Source organism: Pseudoliparis swirei, chromosome 17, assembly GCF_029220125.1.
Source record: "Pseudoliparis swirei isolate HS2019 ecotype Mariana Trench chromosome 17, NWPU_hadal_v1, whole genome shotgun sequence".
Lineage (NCBI taxonomy): Eukaryota > Metazoa > Chordata > Actinopteri > Perciformes > Liparidae > Pseudoliparis > Pseudoliparis swirei.
The window spans coordinates 4,960,687-4,981,837 of NC_079404.1; the positions used below are offsets into that span (position 1 = coordinate 4,960,687).

Sequence of the window (21,151 nt, forward strand, 5' to 3'; positions counted from 1 at the left end):
AGATCACAAAACAAGTCATTTATTCTCATACTATTTTATAAAAACCCTTATCCTGATGACTGTCTCTCTCCTGCTCCCAGGAAAACCCTGATTGGTCCAGAGCAGTGAGCAGAAAGAGTTGACCTCTGCCCTTCCTCCAGCGTGGCACTATGGGATCATCCACATTGGGAAAGGCAGCATCTCTTGATGCTCTCTTAAATGAATGCATTCATGAATTTGGTAAGTGACATTATGAAAGAAATGCAATGATTACCCAATGGACTTAGTGGAGATTTGACGATTAGTATGAACGGAAATGGAGTAGGTTTCATGGTGACCTTTCCATTCGTAACTAATCTTGAATTCCAGGGTCGAAAATCAACTTTTAAAATCTGTAATGCTCCACATCTTGCATAATGTTTTAGAAATGTGCATTTAATCAAACACTGGGGTGAAACGGGGGCTCACAGCTGAGTCTTTGCCAACAGCCTGATCATCCCACACATATCGGATGTATTTATAACAAAAAAAGGATGAAGATGTGCATTTGTCGGACATTTTTCATCTGTGGAGTGTGTGTGTGTGTTTGTGTGTGATTGTGTGTGTGTTTGTTTGTTTAACTCTGTGGTTCATTGATGAATGATGATGATTCTATTGGACAACAGTAGTGCTCTATAATCAGGCTTGACATCGGGCTTATGATGTGTTTTGATGTGTATATTATACTTCGAGTCATCAATGTATTGCTGATTGGGCATTTTCATGTGATTTGTTGCCAATAAACAGATATAGTATATCACTCGAAGTATCCTTTAAGATAACATAGGGTAACATGCTGCCTGTTAAGTTCACATTTGCTGACATTTTATGATTGACGTCTCTTCATAGATGACAATGGGGATCTGAAGGCCAACCCGCTTCCTCGCACGCTGCTGCTGATGCATCGCTGGTACCTTAAATCTTCAGAACTAGCGGGAAAACTACTGATGAAATATCCCGTCCGGCGGAAACCATGTAGGAACCACAGCTAATGCACAATAATACAGTGTGATAATGAAGTTCTGCTGGTTATTACATTTCAGTGTGCTGAAGGTATGTACTACTATCATGATACATTCCATACATTATTCCTCACCTCACAGGAAATCCAAAATGAATCTCAAAATGAAGATAGCATAGCAGTCGTTCCCTCACTTGTTCTTTGGCCTGTATTGTAAGTAACAAAAAAGATGATTTATTAATGGGATTCCCCACTGAATCAGCAAAGAAACATGTGGACAAGTGGTCCACTAGCTTTATAATCTGTACACGTACGACATTCCTGACCTTTGAACTCACAACGGGTCAGGAAAAACTCCCAACAGAAAAAAAACTTTTTACAGGGAAAAAAGGGAAGAAACCTTCAGGAGAGCAACAGAGGAGGATCCCTCTCCAGGATGGACAGAACAGTATATGTCATGTGTACAGATGAACAGCGTTTAAGAGTTACAAAAACATTCAATTCATATGATTATATTAATTAGTAGTAGGCATGGACCACGGTCCAGATTTCCACAATCCATGAAACAGAAGGAGGAAGAGACCTACAATAAGTGAATTCATCCATGAGTACAAACTCACAAAAACAAGAATCAAGAAAGTAAGGTTTCTTCAAGAAAGCCAAACGACAAAAATGACATAAGTGCCTTAAGTAAGTGCCACTGAAGTGCTTATCTCTTTTTATTAGAGGTGTAGTTGGAAAAGATGTGTTTTTATTTTCCGGCAGAAGATGTAGAGACTTTATATTCAGACTAATTGTGTATAATGTAAAGATACAGTCATAATGTAGGACTAGCTGTATATTATGATCTTTATTTAAAATCTATGAATGAAACAGACAATCAAGGTTATGGAAGGTTAGTGTTACATCTTCTTACCTCACATCGGATCAGGAAAAACCCTTCAACGGGGAGAAGGATAGGAAAAAGCCTCAGGCAGAGCAACAGAGGAGGGATCCCTCTATCAGGATGAATAGAGTAGATGTCATGTGTAATAAGTGAACAACAGAACACACACAACTTAATTAGATTTAATGAAACATTATGGTTTGGGTTCAAATATATATTTTGGTACATAAAGTAAAGACTTTGTTAAGTTTATAGAACAATCCTGGTCATTCTTAAAAAGAATTGTCTACTGTTGATTTATAATTAAATGCACCAAGAATACAAAAAAGAGAGCTTGAGAGAGAAGTTAAAACTCTCAGAACAAGTAACACTTAGAAACAGGGTATGAACAAACAACAACACAGTGTGCTGTTTAGGGCTGCAATGGCTAAAACCACACAACTGAAGGTTTCTATATCTATGGCCAGAGGCCATGTTGAGAGACAAGCTTCCTTGTTTGTTAGTTCTATGTATTTAAACATTGATGTAGCAGCGAAGAGCTATTTGCTATTTTAAGAGATGGAGTAATGTCATCCTGAGCTGAGAATGAAGTCACACTTGTGTGTTGTAATCAAGCTTATCTGTGCTTTGTTTTTTGATAGCTTGATAAGTTGTAGGAAGTTCAAGGAAGAAATAACTCCACAAGATGAATACCGTTCTATGTTATTACGGGTGTGGAATCGCCACCCGCAGGGACAAGCATCAATGCAGACCAGGGGGCGGGAGCCGGGCCAGGATCCTGAGCGAGCCAATCAACAGCAGCGGAGACTAGCTCTGGTGAAGTGGAACTATTCCTAGTGACGTGGAAATATCTCTAGTGACGTGGAACTAGCTCTTGTGACCTGAAACTAGCTCTTGTGACCTGAAACTAGCTCTAGGGACCTAAAACTAGCTCTAGTGATGTGGAACTAGCTCTAGGGACCTGAAACTAGCTCTAGGGACCTGAAACTAGCTCTAGTGATGTGGAACTAGCTCTAGGGACCTGAAACTAGCTCTAGTGATGTGGAACTAGCTCTAGGGACCTGAAACTAGCTCTAGTGATGTGGAACTAGCTCTAGGGACTTGAAACTAGCTCTAGGGACCTGGAACTAGCTCTAGTGATGTGGAACTAGCTCTAGGGACCTGGAACTAGCTCTAGGGACCTGGAACTAGCTCTAGGGACCTGAAACTAGCTCTAGTGATGTGGAACTAGCTCTAGGGACCTGAAACTAGCTCTAGGGACCTGGAACTAGCTCTAGTGATGTGGAACTAGCTCTAGGGACCTGAAACTAGCTCTAGGGACCTGGAACTAGCTCTAGGGACCTGGAACTAGCTCTAGTGATGTGGAACTAGCTCTAGGGACCTGGAACTAGCTCTAGGGACCTGGAACTAGCTCTAGGGACCTGAAACTAGCTCTAGTGATGTGGAACTAGCTCTAGGGACCTGCAACTAGCTCTAGGGACCTGAAACTAGCTCTAGTGACGTGGAACTAGCTCTAGGGACTTGAAACTAGCTCTAGTGATGTTGAACTAGCTCTAGGGACCTGGAACTAACTCTAGGGACCTGAAATAGCTCTAGGGACTTGGAACTATCTCTAGTGACGTGGAACTAGCTCTAGGGACCTGGAAATAGCTCTAGGGACTTGGAACTATCTCTAGTGACGTGGAACTAGCTCTAGGGACATGAAATAGCTCAAGGGATGTAGAACTATCTCTAGTTCACATGGGCAATAACAGAGAACCCTGGCGGGCGGTAAATTGGGAGAAATAGCTTGCCCGATCTGAACCCGACTGGTGGACTTCTGTGCTGGCCACAGCTTGTCCATATGCAGTAGGAGCTGTGTTCGTATTCTCGGCAGTAAGTCAGACACCGTCCCGGTGGGTATTGGCCTCCGCCAGGGCTGCCCTTTGTCACCGGTCCTGTTCGTGACTCATGAATAGGATATCGAGGCAATACCGGGGGGTGGAGAATGTCAGGTCCAGTCAACGAGATTTAGCACCTATACACATTCAAGGGCATGGTACTCGGCTGGAAACCGGTGGATTGCTTCCCTCCAGGTGGAGACGGAATGCCTACCACAAGTGAAGGAGTTCAGGTATCTCGGGTCTTCTTCACAGGTCAGGGTAAGATGGAGTGAGAGATCGACAGGTGGATTGGTGCAGCTGCAGCAGTAAAACAGGCGCTGCAACAGACCGACTCAATTTACTGGTCAGAATATGTTCTGACCCCGCCTTATGGTCGTGGACTCTGAGTTGTTTTTACTGGGACGCCCAACTCGTAAAAGAACCCTTGGCAGATCCAGAACACAAATCTAGAGGATTGAACCGCATGTCCGGATCAGCGGTTCAATCCCCGCCTCCGCTAGCCCTAGTCGATGTGTCCTTGAGCAAGAAACTTAACCCCCACTTAATCTCTGTTGTTATGTTGTTAGTGGCTGACTGGCTTTGGATAAAAGCGTCAGCTAAATAAAATATAATGTAATGTAACACGCTGGAGGGTTTACATCGGGATACACCAGAATGAGTTGAAAAATGTGAAGGAAGTCTGGGTCAGCCTGCTGCCACTGCGACCCAATCCCAGATATGCGGAACAAAATGGATGGATAGATGTTAATACAATAACTTAATCATAGCCAAGTTGTTCATCCACTTGCTTGCCTTGTGAACTTATCGTGTACCTTGAAGCTGTTCAGAAAAGCGTAACTTTTTTCCCTTGTGTGTTCTAGGATCACTTTCTCTGTGTCCCATCATCTTGGAGGGGGAGGGGGGTTGCGTCCCATTTGTTTTTGTCCGAGGTGCTGGTTCTCGAGTGTGATATGTACTGGTTCTGAATGACATATATAGAACTTTTCATGCATGACAAATTATTTCCATTGCATTGGTGTGTATTGATTTGTCAAATCTTCCAAAAAGTCCTTAACTGAACCCCACGTACCGTGACAGCAAAGATGACACCTTCCAGAGAACCAGGCTGAAGATTTGTTATCTAATGAGGTAAGATTCTACTTACACATTCATTCAAAACTAACACTGAACAGGCCATTGCTTGTCAAGGGTTGTACCTGCAAAGCCTGTGACCCACAGAAAAATGAATAGGGGCAGAACGACTTTAAACAGTTTCATGTGGTCATTTGAGTAGTTCAGAAGAAAATGGGGATTGTTGTTAGTTGGCTGTAAAGTGTGTTACCGCCGCTGCCATCTTATCAGCAGAGGTTGTCACTGAGCTATGTGTGTTTAGGCCAATTCCCTTTCTTTCTTACTTACGTATAAAAGGGACAGCCAGCAGCAGGAATATATGCACACACACAAACACATAGACACAAACACACACGATTGTTGTTATTTTACATGCCACATTGGCATGAGGGAGTCCTTGGCGCAACTGCAACTGGTTTCAATGACACCAATACACCATAAAATACCCACCACTCTGAAAATCCTGTTTCATTGGTTTGAATGGGAATGTCCATTCTACATACACAACTACGTATACATACATGCATACATACATACATACGTACGTACATATATACGTATGTACGTATAATGTAACTTCCTGCACTATACCACCACTTGCCTGATAACAGACTGTTATCCACAGTTGAAAACATTTGACAATGGTGTAAATTTGGTTATTGGTCCAATACTTTTTAATTCAGAAACATTTTACGTCATGATATCAGACGGATAAATTGACGCTAACTCAGTGAGTGAGCCGATAAAGAGGTCTGGACAAACAAAACCACCACAATAGAGGGACGTCACATGCAAGTCGCAAGTCAAACGGTCACAAGGGTCATTATCTGTTTCAAGGGGGGAAAAAACCTATAATTAGATCATGTCTTTTTAGTGTCAAAATATGTGCTGCTGAAATCTCTGTGTGTGTGTTCAGGTACTGGATTGTGACATTCCCTGCAGAGTTCAACCTGGACATGGGTCTGATCCGGATAACAGAGGAGTTCAGAGATGTGGCTGCTCAGCTGTCCTGTGAGGAGCATTTCAAGCTCCTCGACATCTCCACTATGTAAGACACCAACAGCATACAGATAGACTTTAAGGAAATATTAACCAAATCAGTGTTACAAAGCATAACGGTAAGAGTTTTAAAATGTAGTCATCATCTTCAAATTAAAATAATCCCAATTCCAATGTTAACCTTAATACAAAGTCCTGGTTCTAAATTATCTCAATGAAAAACTATTATTGATTTTCATAGACATATTTCAAACTACATATGACCTTAAATGACCACAGTGGTGATCCTGCAGCTTTTAGTCTTTAAATTACAAATTGTTTAGAATCACTTTTTTTCTCCATTGATTGTACTTATTGTTTGTGGATTGTTCTTCGTTGTAGTCCGTCATACGACTGGATGCGTAAACTGACCCAGCGCAAGAAGCAGGCTAAGAAAGGCAAGGCCTCACTGCTGTTTGACCACCTGGAGCCAATGGAGCTGGCCGAGCATCTCACCTTCCTGGAGTTCAAGTCTATACGAAGGATATCGGTATATCTACAAACAATCTTTCTAATTAATCCTTTTTTTTGCCACACTAGGAAGTCTAAAGGGTTTGTCAGTACTTTTGGGATTATGGATTATTGAATACAACCATCGTGATTTACTTAATTCGAAAAAAGAACAACAAATCTCTTCAGAACAACATGCCTTGTGTGAATCTTGCTGATCTCCAGTTAAAGTAACTAGCAGTCTCAAGCACACATGGAGGCTGGAGTGATAGTGACGTTCTACTAACTAATCAGGCGCAGAAGACATTAGCTTGTGGGCCAGTGACATGGACAGGCCAAACTAGAAGGCACTGAATTGCGGAGGTCACCTCATCTTGTTAGACTACAGAAAATACATCGATTGGGTCAATTTTTGGTCAAATTGTTCTGCCAGGCAGGCGAGTGCAAGGCAACAAAGGGAAAGGACCTACATTAAACATATTTGGCAAACAGGAACAGTACAGGGATTTATTAATAAAAGGAGGTTACATAGCTTGCAGGCAAATAGGTAAATGTTCCAGATTTCTGAGTAAAGGTTTCAGGTTTCAGGTTAAGGTACGGGTTCAGATTCAGATTCAAGTTCAGATGACTGGAAAGAAAGGAACGACCAGTGTTGGGAGTAACGCGTTACAAAGTAACGCGTTACTGTAATTCCACTACTTTTAGCGGTAACGAGTGTAACGAAGTATTTTTTTTAATCAACTAACGCAGTTACAGTTACTGAAATTTAAATGAGTTCGTTACTCGCGTTACTCTCTTTTGTGAAAAATGAACACTTGCAGACAAGAAGACAAGCTAGGCTACTTTAGCTGCTTCTGATCTGACATCGCAGGACCTTGGTGGCGCAGTGATATTGTAACGTCTCGGACGTTATGGACTGATGACACGGAGACGGGACGACGTTATTATTCCTCCCTTTATTGGGCATCCACCAACACAGACAGCGTGCTCCTCTCGGCTCAGCAGCGCGAACATCAACAACAACGGTTCCCGTCAACCACCCGTAACTTCCGTTTTCCGACAGGTTAACCCCGCCTCCCCTCTACTCCGCCAATCACAGGCACGCCTCCCCTCTACTCCGCCAATCACAGGCACGCCCCCTCGACCAGCACGCACGGTGCCACACTGTGATTGACAGCCACTTCCAGTGTTGCCAGGTCCGCGGTTTTTGCCGCTGGTTGAATTTTGTGTCCGCTGGTTCGGGTAGACCTATTTTGCATGCAAATTACATGAATATCTTTAAATAAAAATCCATATTTTAAATGAAATAATTTATTTATACCCAAATCCTACCAAACTGACTCCAGATCAGCACGTACACGCCTCACTAGCACCCCCCCCTCAATTATATGCAGCACCTCAAGGCACCTTTGTTTTCTTTTAATTAGTGTTAATACTGTAGGCCAATCACTTTTATTTCATTGGGCCTAATGTGGTAAAAAAAACAACACTGTTAAATCACTGAGACAGTTATTTTGTATTAAGTTAACTAAAAAAGGGACTTTTGTACTCCTGCTTGATTTGAAGGCCTGTTGCCCTGTTGATTGCAATAAATAGGTCTACAACATATGTTTATTGTGTTTGAAGCAAACTGAAGCAAACGTCACGAAAGCTTGAACGCATATGGCGTTCAACTAATCTCGAAGAATCCCGCTTAGTTTGGCGAGATAGTCTTAAAACATATAAGAAGGCCCTCCGTAATGCCAGAGCAGCCTATTACTCATCAATAATAGAAAAACATAATTTCAACCCCAGGTTTCTCTTCAGCACTGTAGCCAGGCTGACAGAGAGTCACAGCTCTGTGGGCCGAGCATTCCTATAAACCTTAGTGGTAATGACTTTATGAACTTCTTTAATGAAAAGATTTTAACTATTAGGGACAAGATTAATAATCTCTTGCCCATAACCAGTGCCAATCTGTCCTCAAGTGGAATGGCCTTGGAAACCGCTGTATGCCCTGGTGTATATTTGGAGGATTTTCTCCTATCAACCGTGACCAATTATCTTCAACGGTTTCTACTTCGAACACGTCTACCTGTCTCTTGGACCCCATCCCGACGAGGCTGCTTAAAGACGTTTTGCCTTTAATTGGCGGCTCTCTATTAGATATTATCAATGTGTCTCTGCTAACAGGCCACGTACCACACTCCTTCAAGGTGGCTGTTATTAAACCTCTCCTGAAGAAGCCCACTCTGGATCCAGAGGTATTGGCTAACTACAGACCGATCTCTAACCTCCCTTCCTCTCCAAGATCCTTGAGAAAGTGGTCGCAAATCAGTTGTGCGACTTTCTACATCATAATAGTTTATTTGAGAAATTTCAATCAGGATTTAGAAAACACCACAGCACCGAGACGGCACTGGTGAAAATTACAAATGACCTCTTAATGGCAGCAGATAAAGGACTCCTCTCTGTCCTGGTCTTGTTAGACCTTAGTGCTGCATTCGACACCATTGACCATGACATCCTGTTACAGAGACTGGAGCAGTCGATTGGCATTTCAGGCACGGCACTAATTTGGTTTAAATCCTATTTATCAGATCGATCTCAGTTTGTATTTGTAAACGATGACGCCTCGATAACCACCAACGTTAATCACGGAGTTCCACAAGGTTCTGTGCTTGGACCAATTTTATTTACCTTATACATGCTTCCTTTGGGCAATATTATCAGGAAACACTCCATAAACTTTCATTGTTATGCAGATGACACTCAACTATATTTATCGATAAAACCAGAGGAGAGCAACCAACTCTGTAAAATTCAAGCATGTCTTAAAGACATAAAAACATGGATGACCTGCAACTTCTTGATGTTAAACTCAGACAAAACCAAGTAATTTTAATCGGCCCTGAGCACCTCAGAGATCAATTATCTGGTGATGTGGATTCTGTAGACGGCATTGCCCTGGCATCCAACACCACTGTAAAGAATCTTGGCGTTATCTTTGATCGGGACTTGTCCTTTAACTCCCACGTAAAGCAAATCTCAAGGACTGCATTCTTTCATCTACGTAATATTTCAAAAATCAGGCACATCTTGTCTCAAAAGATGCAGAAAAAATGGTTCACGCGTTCGTTACTTCGAGACTGGATTACTGCAACTCCTTATTAGCAGGCTGCTCGAATAAATCTCTTAGGTCCCTCAGTTGATCCAGAATGCTGCAGCTCGTGTTCTCACTAAAACTAAGAAAAGAGATCACATCACTCCTGCACTAGCTGCTCTGCACTGGCTCCCAGTAAAATCAAGAATCACTTTTAAAATTCTTCTCTTAACCTACAAAGCCTTGATTGGTGATGCTCCATCATATCTTAAGGAGCTTGTCGTACCATATTGCCCCACTAGAGAGCTACGCTCACTAAATGCGGGACTACTTGTAGTTCCTAGAGTCTTAAAAAGTAGAATGGGAGCCAGAGCCTTTGGTTATCAAGCTCCTCTTTATGGAACCAGCTTCCAATTTCAGTCCGGGAGGCAGACACAGTCACCTCGTTTAAGAGTAGACTTAAGACCTTCCTCTTTGACAGAGCTTATAGTTAGGGCTGAATCAGGTTTGCCCTGGTCCAGCCCTTGATATGCTGCTATAGGCTTATAGCTGCGGGGACGTTTTAGGATGCACTGAGTACCTATCTCCTCCTTTTGCTCTCCTTAAGGATGAATTTTCATCTCTCAATCACACGATACTAACTCTGCTTTCTCCCGGAAGTCCTTTTGACTTTACGTCTCATGGGGTCATCGGACCCTATGAGACGGCATAGATCCTATCTGCCTGATGGATCGTCTGGGTCGTGGAATTCCTGCTCATGACTACGCCACTGTCCTGTTGAGACTCCGCCTCCTCCTCCCCACCGCCATCTGCCTGATGGATCGTGGAGGTCTCCATTGTGGAATATGCCTACTATGAACTATTCATACACTCTGTCATATTCATTGAATGTATTTTAACTCTAAATCTGTCCTTCTGTACACATTACATCTATTGCATCTGTCCATCCTAGGAGAGGGATCCTCCTCTGTTGCTCTCCTCCAGGTTTCTTCCCTTTTTTTCCCCCTGAAGGGTTATTTGGGAGTTTTTCCTGGTCCGATGTGAGGTTTTGGGGCAGGGATGTCTATGTGTACAGATTGTAAAGCACTCCGAGACAAATTTGTAATTTGTGAAATTGGGCTATACAAATAAACTGAATTGAATTGAATTGACTGTTCATGACATTAAAAAAGCAGACATAAAAGTAACTTAAAAGTTACTTTCCCTCGTAACTAATTACTTTGGATATACAGTAACTAGTAAAGTAATTCAATTACTTTTAAAAGAAGTAACTAGTAACTATAACTAATTACTAATTTTCAGTAACTTGCCCAACACTGGGAACGACACAACATGAAGTAAGTGGACACAGGTCAGCAGGTGTAAGAGAGAGTCAGGAGTGTGGAACTGGTGGGGGTCTGGGGGCATTTTGTGGATGGATGGCAATGCACTGGCTTGGAAGTTAAAAGTGTCTCGGGACAGGTGAGAAAGACATTGTGACACATGCAGACAGATGCTAGAGTGTTACTGACTTTGCTGAGTCAGTTCTTATAAGTAGTTCAAGTTGGGTTAAATAACATTTTCAGTTTTACAGTAAACATTTCGGGGGCCTCATGAAATACCCTGTGAATTGGGTGAACTATGCGCAGCACTGATACAAATGTTCCTAAAAGGCTCTTGGGAAGATGAACACCTGCTGTAGAGCTTTGATGTGAAGCTAGCTGACCTCTGGGAGCACTGCCTTGTTTACACTGGAAAGGTGGTAACAACGCCAGAAAGAAGTTCAAAGTTTCCGCGTGTTATTGGAATTGTGACAAAACATATTCAGCATCTGAATAGCGCTGTGTGACTCCTTGATCTTCTCGCCACCATAATGCCGAGTTCGCACCAAACTTTGCAACGCTTTACTCGTGAGTTTACTCGCTCGACCATTTGCCGTGTTCACATCAAAAGCATTGCGCCATCCACCATGGAGGAACTAACCACTAGTTCTGCTTTATACGTGTTGTGGACCTCCCACAAACGTTGGAACATCTACAACGTTGTGTTTGGGTTCATAACATTATATCATATATATGTTTATACATAACATCTCCCGTGCCTGTTTTATTCTCTGCGATTCCAGGACTCATAAGAAGTTGTATTAAAGAGCTCCGGGTGCCCGCGAACTGCAATGATGAGTGTGTCCTCCATCTTATTCTGATTCCACAATGGTGGGACAGTGATGACACGCGGAGCAACTCAAGGGCTGATTGGCCCGAGTTGCGAAGTTCTCGACAAAAGTTTAAATATTTCAACTAGAGGCGACTTTTTACGTCCATCGCAACCACGCGCGTCTGTACGTTGACTTTGACCTCGTCGCGTGAACATTTTGCAGCGCTTTTGGTGTGAACGCACCATTAGGCTACATTTTTTCACATAGGATGATCCCACTTTTTTTTTTTGCCAGTTTAAAAGATCTTCACATGCGAGACATTTCAAATTTGTATCGTGAAAAGGCCATGGCTTCCAATTCTACATGTCAGTGTTTTCTGTGCAATGATCATTTCAGTCTAAAGAAGATTAGATTGAATATTTGACAGCTGGATATGTGATCTGTAATATTTGTCTCCAGTTCACTGATTACCAGAGCTACGTGATCCACAGCTGCCTGGTGGACAACCCGACTCTGGAGCGCTCCATTGCTCTGTTCAACGGAGTCTCGCAGTGGGTCCAGCTCATGGTGCTCAGCAAGCTGACGCCTCAGACCCGTGCAGAGGTTATTAGCAAATACATCCATGTGGCTCAGGTAAGACAGGGAAGAGGCAACCGTGTTTAAAGTTTTTTTTGTTGTCTACAAAACATGAACGTTATGTGGCTCACTCAGAAGTGCATCAATAAGTAACTAGGGAAAACTGGATGGCGTCTCATGATAGTGATAATAATGTGATCTGAATGGGCCATTCAGTACTCTAACCGTGTGCAATAGAAAAGAACAGACGCAGAACATGTTCAATTAGATACACATTATGTAAGTAAGTGAAATTGTGTCACTCTGTCATCAGAAACTCCTGCAGCTGCAGAACTTCAACACTCTGATGGCAGTGGTGGGGGGGCTGAGCCACAGCTCCATTTCTCGACTAAAGGAGACTCTCTCTTATCTGGCTCCAGAAGTTGTAAAGGTAAGCAATATATATATATATATATACACTACCGTTCAAAAGTTTGGGGTCACTCAGAAATGTCCTTATTTTTCAAAGAAAAGCACTGATTTTTTTCGATGAAAATAACATTAAATTAATCATAAATACACTCTTTACATAGTTAATGTGGTAAATGACTATTCTCTGGTTTTTAATGAAATCTCCACATAGGTGTATAGAGGCCCATCTCCAGTGTTCTAATGGTACATTGTGTTATCGCCTTAGAAGACGTACTGAGGGTTAGAAAACCCTTGAGACCTTTTGTTGTAAGTGCAGAGAAGCTATACAACTTTGAAGAACAAAATTAATATTTCAAATAAAAATCATTATTTCAATGTCTTGACTATATTTTCTATTAATTTTGCAATTCATTTGATAAATAAAAGTGAGTTTTCATGGAAAACACGAAATTGTCTGGATGATCCCAAACTTTTGAATGGTAGTGTATGTATATATATCCACACAAACATTTAGTACACATGCATTCCTACAACATTTGAACATACAAATCAGCATATCACTATAGTTGGTTTTGGTTAAAGGGGATTAAACAAGTTTTGTTTGTTAATGTAATTCTTTTTTTAAATAAGATTAAACTCAATGAGTTGGATTACAATGCTAAAAGGAGTGCTTTCAACAAGGCAACAATCTTTTGCACCGGCTCAATGCAAGTTTCTTTTCTCGAAAAAAAATATATATACAAGATTAAGAAAACTACATTTTGACCTACACCTGCTTGCCTCCACCAACAGTAACAGCACTAAGGCAGATCACATGAATTGCCACACCATTCACTTTGTGATTTGATAATTATATAAACCCAAACATTCCCCACTCCCCTCCCCAGATCTGGAGTGAGATGACTGAGTTGGTCTCTTCCAACAACAACTACTCCTGTTACCGAAAGGCCTTCAATGAATGCCAGGGCTTCAAAATCCCCATCCTGGGTGTGCACCTGAAGGACCTGATCGCAGTGCACGTCGTCTTTTCCGACTGGATCCACGACAGTAATCAGGTGAACCTGGTGAAGATGCATCAGCTCTACATGACCTTCAATGAGTTGGTTTCATTGCAGAGTGCAGTGGCCCAGGTGGAGCCCAACATGGACCTCATCTACCTGTTAACGGTGAGGGATGACAAAGGAATGGCTCCACACAACATGCCTCAACACTCTTCCCTTTTCTGCCTGTATGATTTCTGTTTGAAATCACAAGAACATGAAAAGAATGAATACTGTAAGTTGGAATATGGGATTTACAGACATCCTGGGGAACTAGAGATGAAGGCAAGCATATCTGTAACGACTATACGCATAACTTTGTTTGGGGAAGACAAAAAAAGAGGATTTTCTTCAAAGATAGACTTCCGTTTTCAAGATAATCCTTCTACTGTACTGTACGTGGCAACAATCAAAGTTAAAGTATGGAAAGAAAAAACAAAACTCTTCCAGCAAGGGCTGGTAATTGTCTTTTTGTTATATTTCTTCAACTTCTCTTTAAATATTGCCGACAATCAATACATGAAATGCTACCTGTGTAGTACCTGTGGGCGTTGCTGGACTGTAACAAGCCAATCATTTCACTCTCTCACATAAGCCAAGTGGCGACTGTGGCTCAGTGATGGAGCAGGGTGATCCTTCAATCAGAGGATCGGTGGTTCAATTCCCTCCTTTTATGTGTCCTTGAGCAACACACTTAACCCCACGTTGCTCCTGGAGCTGTGTCTATGGTGTGTATGAATGTTAGTTAGTCCTGATGGGTGGGGCCTTGTGTTGTAGCCCCTCCCGTTAGTGTGTGAATGGTACAGTCCATTTACCATGATCGCTGCTTCCCTTCATTATGATAAATGCTTTGGAGGGAGACGTGCAGTCAGTGTTGTCGACTTTCTCGCAAGATTTTGGAACTTTTGGAACTAGTTTTAACTGAAGTGTTGACGTTTTGGCAAAACTGGGCTGGGTGCTTCAGTTGGATAACTTTTAAAATCTTGAATTCTCAAGATTACCAAGTTTAACAGTGGCATTGCCACGTATGCAAACAAGCCGCTAACCGCGAGGTTATGTTGTTAAATTCTGATTCTGCACAGAACAACATGAAATAACCTTTCTTCCAATTGAGCCCCTCCCACTTCAAAATAGTAAGAGCTCGGACCAAAAAATCCCTTAAATTATGAAACTGTAACTTTGTGTTCATGAACTAATCCATCACACAAAGGAAGCTGACTTTCAGAGCCCTTAAAGCAAAGGACTCACAACAAAAGTGTGAAAACAGACTCAAACTAAAAGTTGCACAGTTCTTATGGTCCAGTGTCCATATAGACTTCACTCCTAAAATTTCCTGGTTGCTCAATCTGTCATCGTCATAGTTGATAGATCCTTTCACATGCTGCGACACCCAGAGAAATACCCGCTGAAGCTATTTTACACAATCTGAAAATCTTAACTAATGTCTAAATATATGATGCAAGGTCAGCTACGTGACAGAGTTTCTTTATGCCCGATTTCCCCCCTCAAGCATTCTTTTCATCTGGAGCAATTAATGTCCAGAGTTCTCAATGTTGCACTCGTAAATAGACCTTTATTAAACTCAAAATGTAACATTTGTATCATTGGAAAGCCTTCATTGTTTCACATTTTGGTTTCAGGAACCGTCTGTTGATCACACTGAGCATAAAAGGACAGAATAAAATACCTAGAGTATGATTGTTCAGCTCAGGACGTCCACCTAGTGGACACATCAAACACACACACGCACACACACGCACGCACGCACGCACACACACACACACACACACACACACACACACACACACACAGCCTTTGGTTCTGTATGTTCTTTCTTTTAGGTTCTGTGTCAACATTGTTCAGGCGGTACTTCTTCAAAGTAGCTTTCATCCCTGTAATCTTCTGAGTCTGCACAAGAGCTTCAACAAATTGGACAGTCGAACTTAAATCAAGTTTCGGGGTGCGTCCACTTGATCTATGTACTGAAGTACATTCGATCTGTGCTGCATTTATTACGCCTGTATCGTGTGTACCGAGTGCATTTGAACGAGCGAATCTTCGAACTGAATTGATTCCTATCGGTGAGATGGAATGTTCACTCTCGGAGAAGAAGTTACAGGAGAGGATTTCACAAAGATAGACTTTGACGGAGACAGTCTTAAAGGGGATTTATGATGCAACATGCACTTTTTCATAGATTTTTAACATACAAACCCCAAAGTATGAGAAAAGAACATCCATCTATCAGAAAAACGGTATGATATAGTAACCCCAGTTGTATACACACAGGTGAAGCCCCCTCCTGGACGCTAAGAGGTACATGTATAGTCACCGTGACGGCAGCCATGGTTTCACCTGGTTTGTGGACCATAGTTACTTTAAGTGTTTATTTGACACACTGCAACATGTGCATTTTGAAACCTCTGATGAAAAGTAGTGTTAAAATGCTTTGAGTGGTCAGAAGATTAAAAGAAGGGATCTACAAGTACACAAATTGACAGAGTTTATGATTGACAGAAGTTATACATAACTACTGAGCAAACATTATTGTAACAGGTTCTTGGCTGTCACATGTAAGTTTCTTCCCCCAAGTACCAAAGGGATGGCATTTGGTAATATCTTTTATTCGCCTGCAGACAGTGTTTCTGCTCTCCTCTCTCGCCTCTATCCCTATACCGCCTCATGTAGGGCAGAGACACTAATCAGCTGATCCCCTGCAGCTGAGGCCAATTAGGCCTCTTGCTAGCACCTGTTCCCTGAGCCACTCCCACGCACACCTCCACAGCTGCGCCTAACGACGCCCCAGCCTCCTCAATTATGTACCGGAGTAAATAGTAGTACTTAAACTTAGTCAAACGTCAGGGAAACGTTTAATCTTGGTTTCCGAAGTTGTTAATTTCTCAGATCTGATTTGTGTGGAAGTTGTTATTGTGGTGATATTCAGCTAGAAGTCAGAGTCGGAAATACACGAGGGCAAAGGGCAAAACTGCTCCGTAGAAATATAATTTTGCCCCTGATATCAGGAGAGGGGCAAACAATGCCCCCATAATATCCTCTAATAATTTCGATGATGTAATAGCGTTTTGCTTTTGTTCTTTATTTTGCCGGTTCTATCTGTCTTGCCTGTACTAGGTAGGTACACACAAAAATATCAATAAATATAATTAGGAATTATAAAAAAACAAAGAAATAACTTCTATTTATTATTAGTTGTTTAAATAACAATTGATAACTACAAAGTAATAGGAATAAAATTGAATATTATTGTCTGATTTATGTTTTCTGTTTGTTTTTTGTAAAAAAAAGAAGTAAGAAAACACTTTGAATCTGTAGACTACTGCCTAATAGTCTTATTATTGCCATTTATATGACAATTGCTCATATACTGTAAGCCGAAATAAGTATATGTATTGTTTTGACCAACGGTTAAATGCTATTTCACAACTTTCAAAAAGTGCCCTAAATTTCTTTTGAAATGCTTCTGGGTTTCAGTCAGTGGGGGAAAGAAATTCCCTCTAAAAAATATGTACATTTCCAACGCTGCTGGAAGTACAACTGCATTCAGTTAAGAGGAGATGCAGAAGACCAAACACTGAACAGAAAGAACTGGGCTTTTCAATGGGCCTTAAAGTTGCTGCAGCAATGGAAAGTGTGAGAACAATAATGTATTTTCATATCTTTTAGGAGACTTACAAAAATAAACGTATGAACCTGAAAAATTATAAATTGCATCGTTCTGTATGCCACCTTTAAGTAAGACGTTATCCTTCATTCTGAGTAAATTACAATTCTTTTCAGAGTAAAAGGACGGAGCGTCTGCTTCAAACTGCTATTTTTCTTCTAGTTCTTCTGCTACTAGAACATTTTATTTAAAATAGTAATATAATAGCATTAGCACATAATAGCAAGTAGTGTTACAATACAAAAAACAGTTGACATGTAGACCTGTGGCTTCTTAATGGTTCAGTGATAATGACAACTCATCCGTACAGACTGTAAAGCCCTCTGAGGCAAATTTGTAATTTGTGATATTGGGCTATATAAAATAAACTGAATTGAATTGAATCTGTCAGGCTAGGATAGTTAGAATAGTTTTGTTAGTCCACGATGTGATTTTACTGATCAGCTGTTGTTATTAATTGTTGCATGGAAACATGGGTCAGAGGTCGTCTGGGGGTAGGGTGGCTATGTATTTAGGCTTACAAAATTGGAAGAAAACTTTGTGACTTCCACGAGACTAAATCTAAAGGCAAGATTGAGACGGGTCCAACGCGACAGACCAGTCCGAAATATCTTTCTGACACGAGCCCCTGATCTGTTTGCTCAGACCAAAACTCATTTCAAGTCACTTTTCCTATCCAGAATCCCAAGAATAATGAGTTAGTCATGGACAGCTTTCAACAAATATAGTTTTTCTACGAAACATTGCTCATTGTTTATTCCCAAATATTTATGAGAAACAACAGAAGGGAAACTGCTCTGCAGTAAAGTGCTCTGTCGGTCGCGGCTGATTATTGGAGGAGCACCAAATGGCTGAAAAGCGAGCGAAAATAAATCTGCAATTGAACATTTCACACATCGAAGTGAGATTTATCACAAACGATGTAATACATTAAATAAAAAGCGTCCTTTTTTGCTTTTGCTTTCAGTTGTTTATTGATATTTATTTACTAATTATATACCAAACTTGTATTTTCAGCTTTCTTTAGACCTCTACTACACCGAAGACGAGATTTATGAACTGTCATTGCTGAAGGAACCACGTAACCCCAAATCATTGGTACGTTTTTTACATTTTGTGTTCAGGCTTGTGTCAAATTATATTTATTTTCTGACAACTTGCAAATATTTCTCATTTTTTAATTACTTTCTTCTGCTCCTGTGGAACGTGGACTGAGGAGTGTACAGGCAGTGCCACAAATGTGTTTCTGAACTCTCGTCTTCTCGTTCTATATCCTTCCTCACAGCCTACCTCTCCAACAACTCCCAACAAGTCCTTGGTCCCACTGGACTGGGCCTCCGGTGTCACCACCAAACCAGACCCCTCTGTGGTCAATAAACACATCAGGAAGGTGGTGGACGTGAGTAGGCGACTCCTTAGTTATGCCCACACAATGCAGAACACAGCTACCTGGTGGACAATGCAGAGATGTACGTGTGTGTGTGTGTGTGTGTAAATGTGTGTGTAAATGTGTTTCTTGTCATTGTGAAGTCTGTGTTCAGGAATTATGACCATGACCAAGATGGCTATATTTCTCAAGAGGACTTTGAGAGCATCGCTGCTAATTTTCCCTTCCTGGACTCCTTTTGCGTGTTGGACAAAGATCAGTGAGTTTAGATATTGAAACCATTAACTTACATTTATTTATTTAGTACACGGTCACAGCGTGGTGATGCAGTTTCACTACATTTCCCACGAGTAGTGAGTTCATCTGCATCAAGCCTTCTGTTCTCAACCGCATGCTGATTCTGCACTTGTACCGGAGTCTCTGACAACCATATTCATAACTCACAGAATAATGGGCGCAGTAGTTTGTAGTGTTGCTTACTAGTTTCAATAAACTGGCTAATAATACGCTACTTTCAAAGGAGCTTCCCCACAGTATGGCAAATTAGCAAACAATTTGTAAAAACAGTAATTGGAATTTTTTTTTCACTTCAATTTCTTTATTCGTTTAGATACAAATACAAAAATGTCAGACATAAAAAAAAAACAGGGCAAAAAGATATATATATATACATACACACACACACACACACACATATACAGGACTGTCTAATATTGTGATAAAGTTCTTTATTTTCTGTAATGCAATTAAAAAAACAAAAATGTCATGCATTCTGGATTCATTACAAATCAACTGAAATATTGCAAGCCTTTTATTCTTTTAATATTTAATATTTTTTTAATTGCATTACAGAAAATAAAGAACTACATCCACAGACAAAAGAAATGGCACCCCTTTAATTATATTTTACTTGTAAATGTGTATACACCACCCTGCATCTATATTTGCATTTTCCTGAAAACACAGATCCGGCCCCTGAGTATTTGGCCCCTCCCCTAATTTGTAATAACGCCATCAGATGTTTCCATGCTTGGTCAGTTTGGCTTGAACTGTTCTTTACCCTGGAAATCATATTTTTAAAGTGAAGTAATTGGAATTTATTGAATTTGAAACTGAATCTGTATCATTTACATCACAAAATATATATAAATATATTTAAAAATATATTGTTTTGTTCCTTATACATACACCAGCAGCCTGCACATTCTCTAAGTACCTACAATGGCTAAAAAGAAATCCCATTATAAAAGATGTCATCTCCAACACATTCACTGTTAGCAGCATCGGGTTCAGGGTCTTTTGGCCCAGTGTAAAGATACACACTCGTCTTCAGGTGTGACCTCAGTTTCAGAACAGCTGTGAGGAAGAAGCTCAGTGAGGGGAAATGTAGAACCCTCCTTTGCTTTAATTATGTAGTTTAATCTTCGGAAACAATACTACTAAATGTTCTACGGTTGGTCTGACCCTGGTAGGACTGGAACACCTGGAAATGACGATCCGTTTCCCTCTTTTTGCACATCCTCCTTTTCTTTCTTCTTCTTCTCCACGTCTCTTTCTCTCAGAGATGGATTGATCAGCAAGGCTGAGATGATTGCATACTTCCTGCGGGCCAACCCACTGCTCCAGAGTAAAATGGGTCCAGGTTTCATCCACAACTTCCAGGAGATGACGTACCTGAAGCCCACCTTCTGTGAACATTGTGCTGGTTTTGTGTGTATCTCTGCACTTTTCATGTCTTCTTAAAAGTTCCTCTGGCAATTAAACTCATCAGTCATATTCCCCAAAAATGTTATCAGGCATGTCAAAATGTCCAGTTCAGCCACATACTGTACCTGTTCCATGTTTACACTCAGATGCAACACATTGTTCCAGGAACATGTGCTGACTCTGCTTCAGGAGCATGTCTTCATGCTTTTATCTAACTATATATCTTTTGTATCTTTCTGAATCCACCTGCTTCCCATTTCTGGACCTGCAGCTCTGGGGAATCATCAAACAGGGCTACAAGTGCAAAGGTATTGAGTCATTGGAATCATCGCATCTTCTGTAAAGACGATTCACTAATTACTGAATTAGCTGAAACTGAAAGTTATGGGTTTTTGGGGAGTTTTTCCTGATCCCATGTGAGGTCAAAGGTTAGGGATGTCGGATGTGTACAGATTTTAAAGCCCTCTTAGGAAAAATTTTCATTTGTGATATTGGACTATATAAAATAAACTGAATTTAATTGAATCTTGAATCCTGAAATTGAGAAAGCGGCCATCCCCAAAGAGTAAAATGAGGTTTATCTTGTGATGTATATTCAGTATATTTGCATTATATGCAATATTATAGATTCCTCAAACATGTATTTACATTCAAAAGTTCACAACTCCACATACTTAACATATTTTCACCATAAACCATAGCGGAATTTAGTGATGCAGAGAGATGATGTTGTATTTTTCCAAGTTCATGGGCAATTTTGGGGAACTGACCCTATTTTAAGAAATG

The 21,151-nt window shown here is 40.9% G+C and overlaps 1 protein-coding gene across 7 annotated transcripts in view; it reads left to right on the top strand.

Annotated features, from left to right (window-relative positions):
* rasgrp3 (RAS guanyl releasing protein 3 (calcium and DAG-regulated)) overlaps positions 1 to 21,151 on the top strand; it is a 42,012-nt gene that overhangs the window by 16,405 nt on the left and 4,456 nt on the right. For 6 of the 7 annotated variants that reach the window (XM_056435370.1, XM_056435374.1, XM_056435371.1 and 3 more), the window contains 13 exons: positions 81 to 219; positions 868 to 970; positions 4,814 to 4,876; positions 5,775 to 5,906; positions 6,239 to 6,386; positions 12,022 to 12,195; positions 12,452 to 12,568; positions 13,437 to 13,715; positions 18,289 to 18,369; positions 18,557 to 18,670; positions 18,802 to 18,917; positions 20,221 to 20,368; positions 20,637 to 20,673. In XM_056435370.1, coding sequence (XP_056291345.1) covers positions 150 to 219; positions 868 to 970; positions 4,814 to 4,876; positions 5,775 to 5,906; positions 6,239 to 6,386; positions 12,022 to 12,195; positions 12,452 to 12,568; positions 13,437 to 13,715; positions 18,289 to 18,369; positions 18,557 to 18,670; positions 18,802 to 18,917; positions 20,221 to 20,368; positions 20,637 to 20,673 — 1,582 coding nt within the window. In that variant the 5' untranslated portion in view covers positions 81 to 149. Of the gene's footprint in view, positions 1 to 80; positions 220 to 867; positions 994 to 4,813; positions 4,877 to 5,774; positions 5,907 to 6,238; positions 6,387 to 12,021; positions 12,196 to 12,451; positions 12,569 to 13,436; positions 13,716 to 18,288; positions 18,370 to 18,556; positions 18,671 to 18,801; positions 18,918 to 20,220; positions 20,369 to 20,636; positions 20,674 to 21,151 lie in introns of those variants that run through there. The other variant, XM_056435376.1, reaches the window with a different exon arrangement.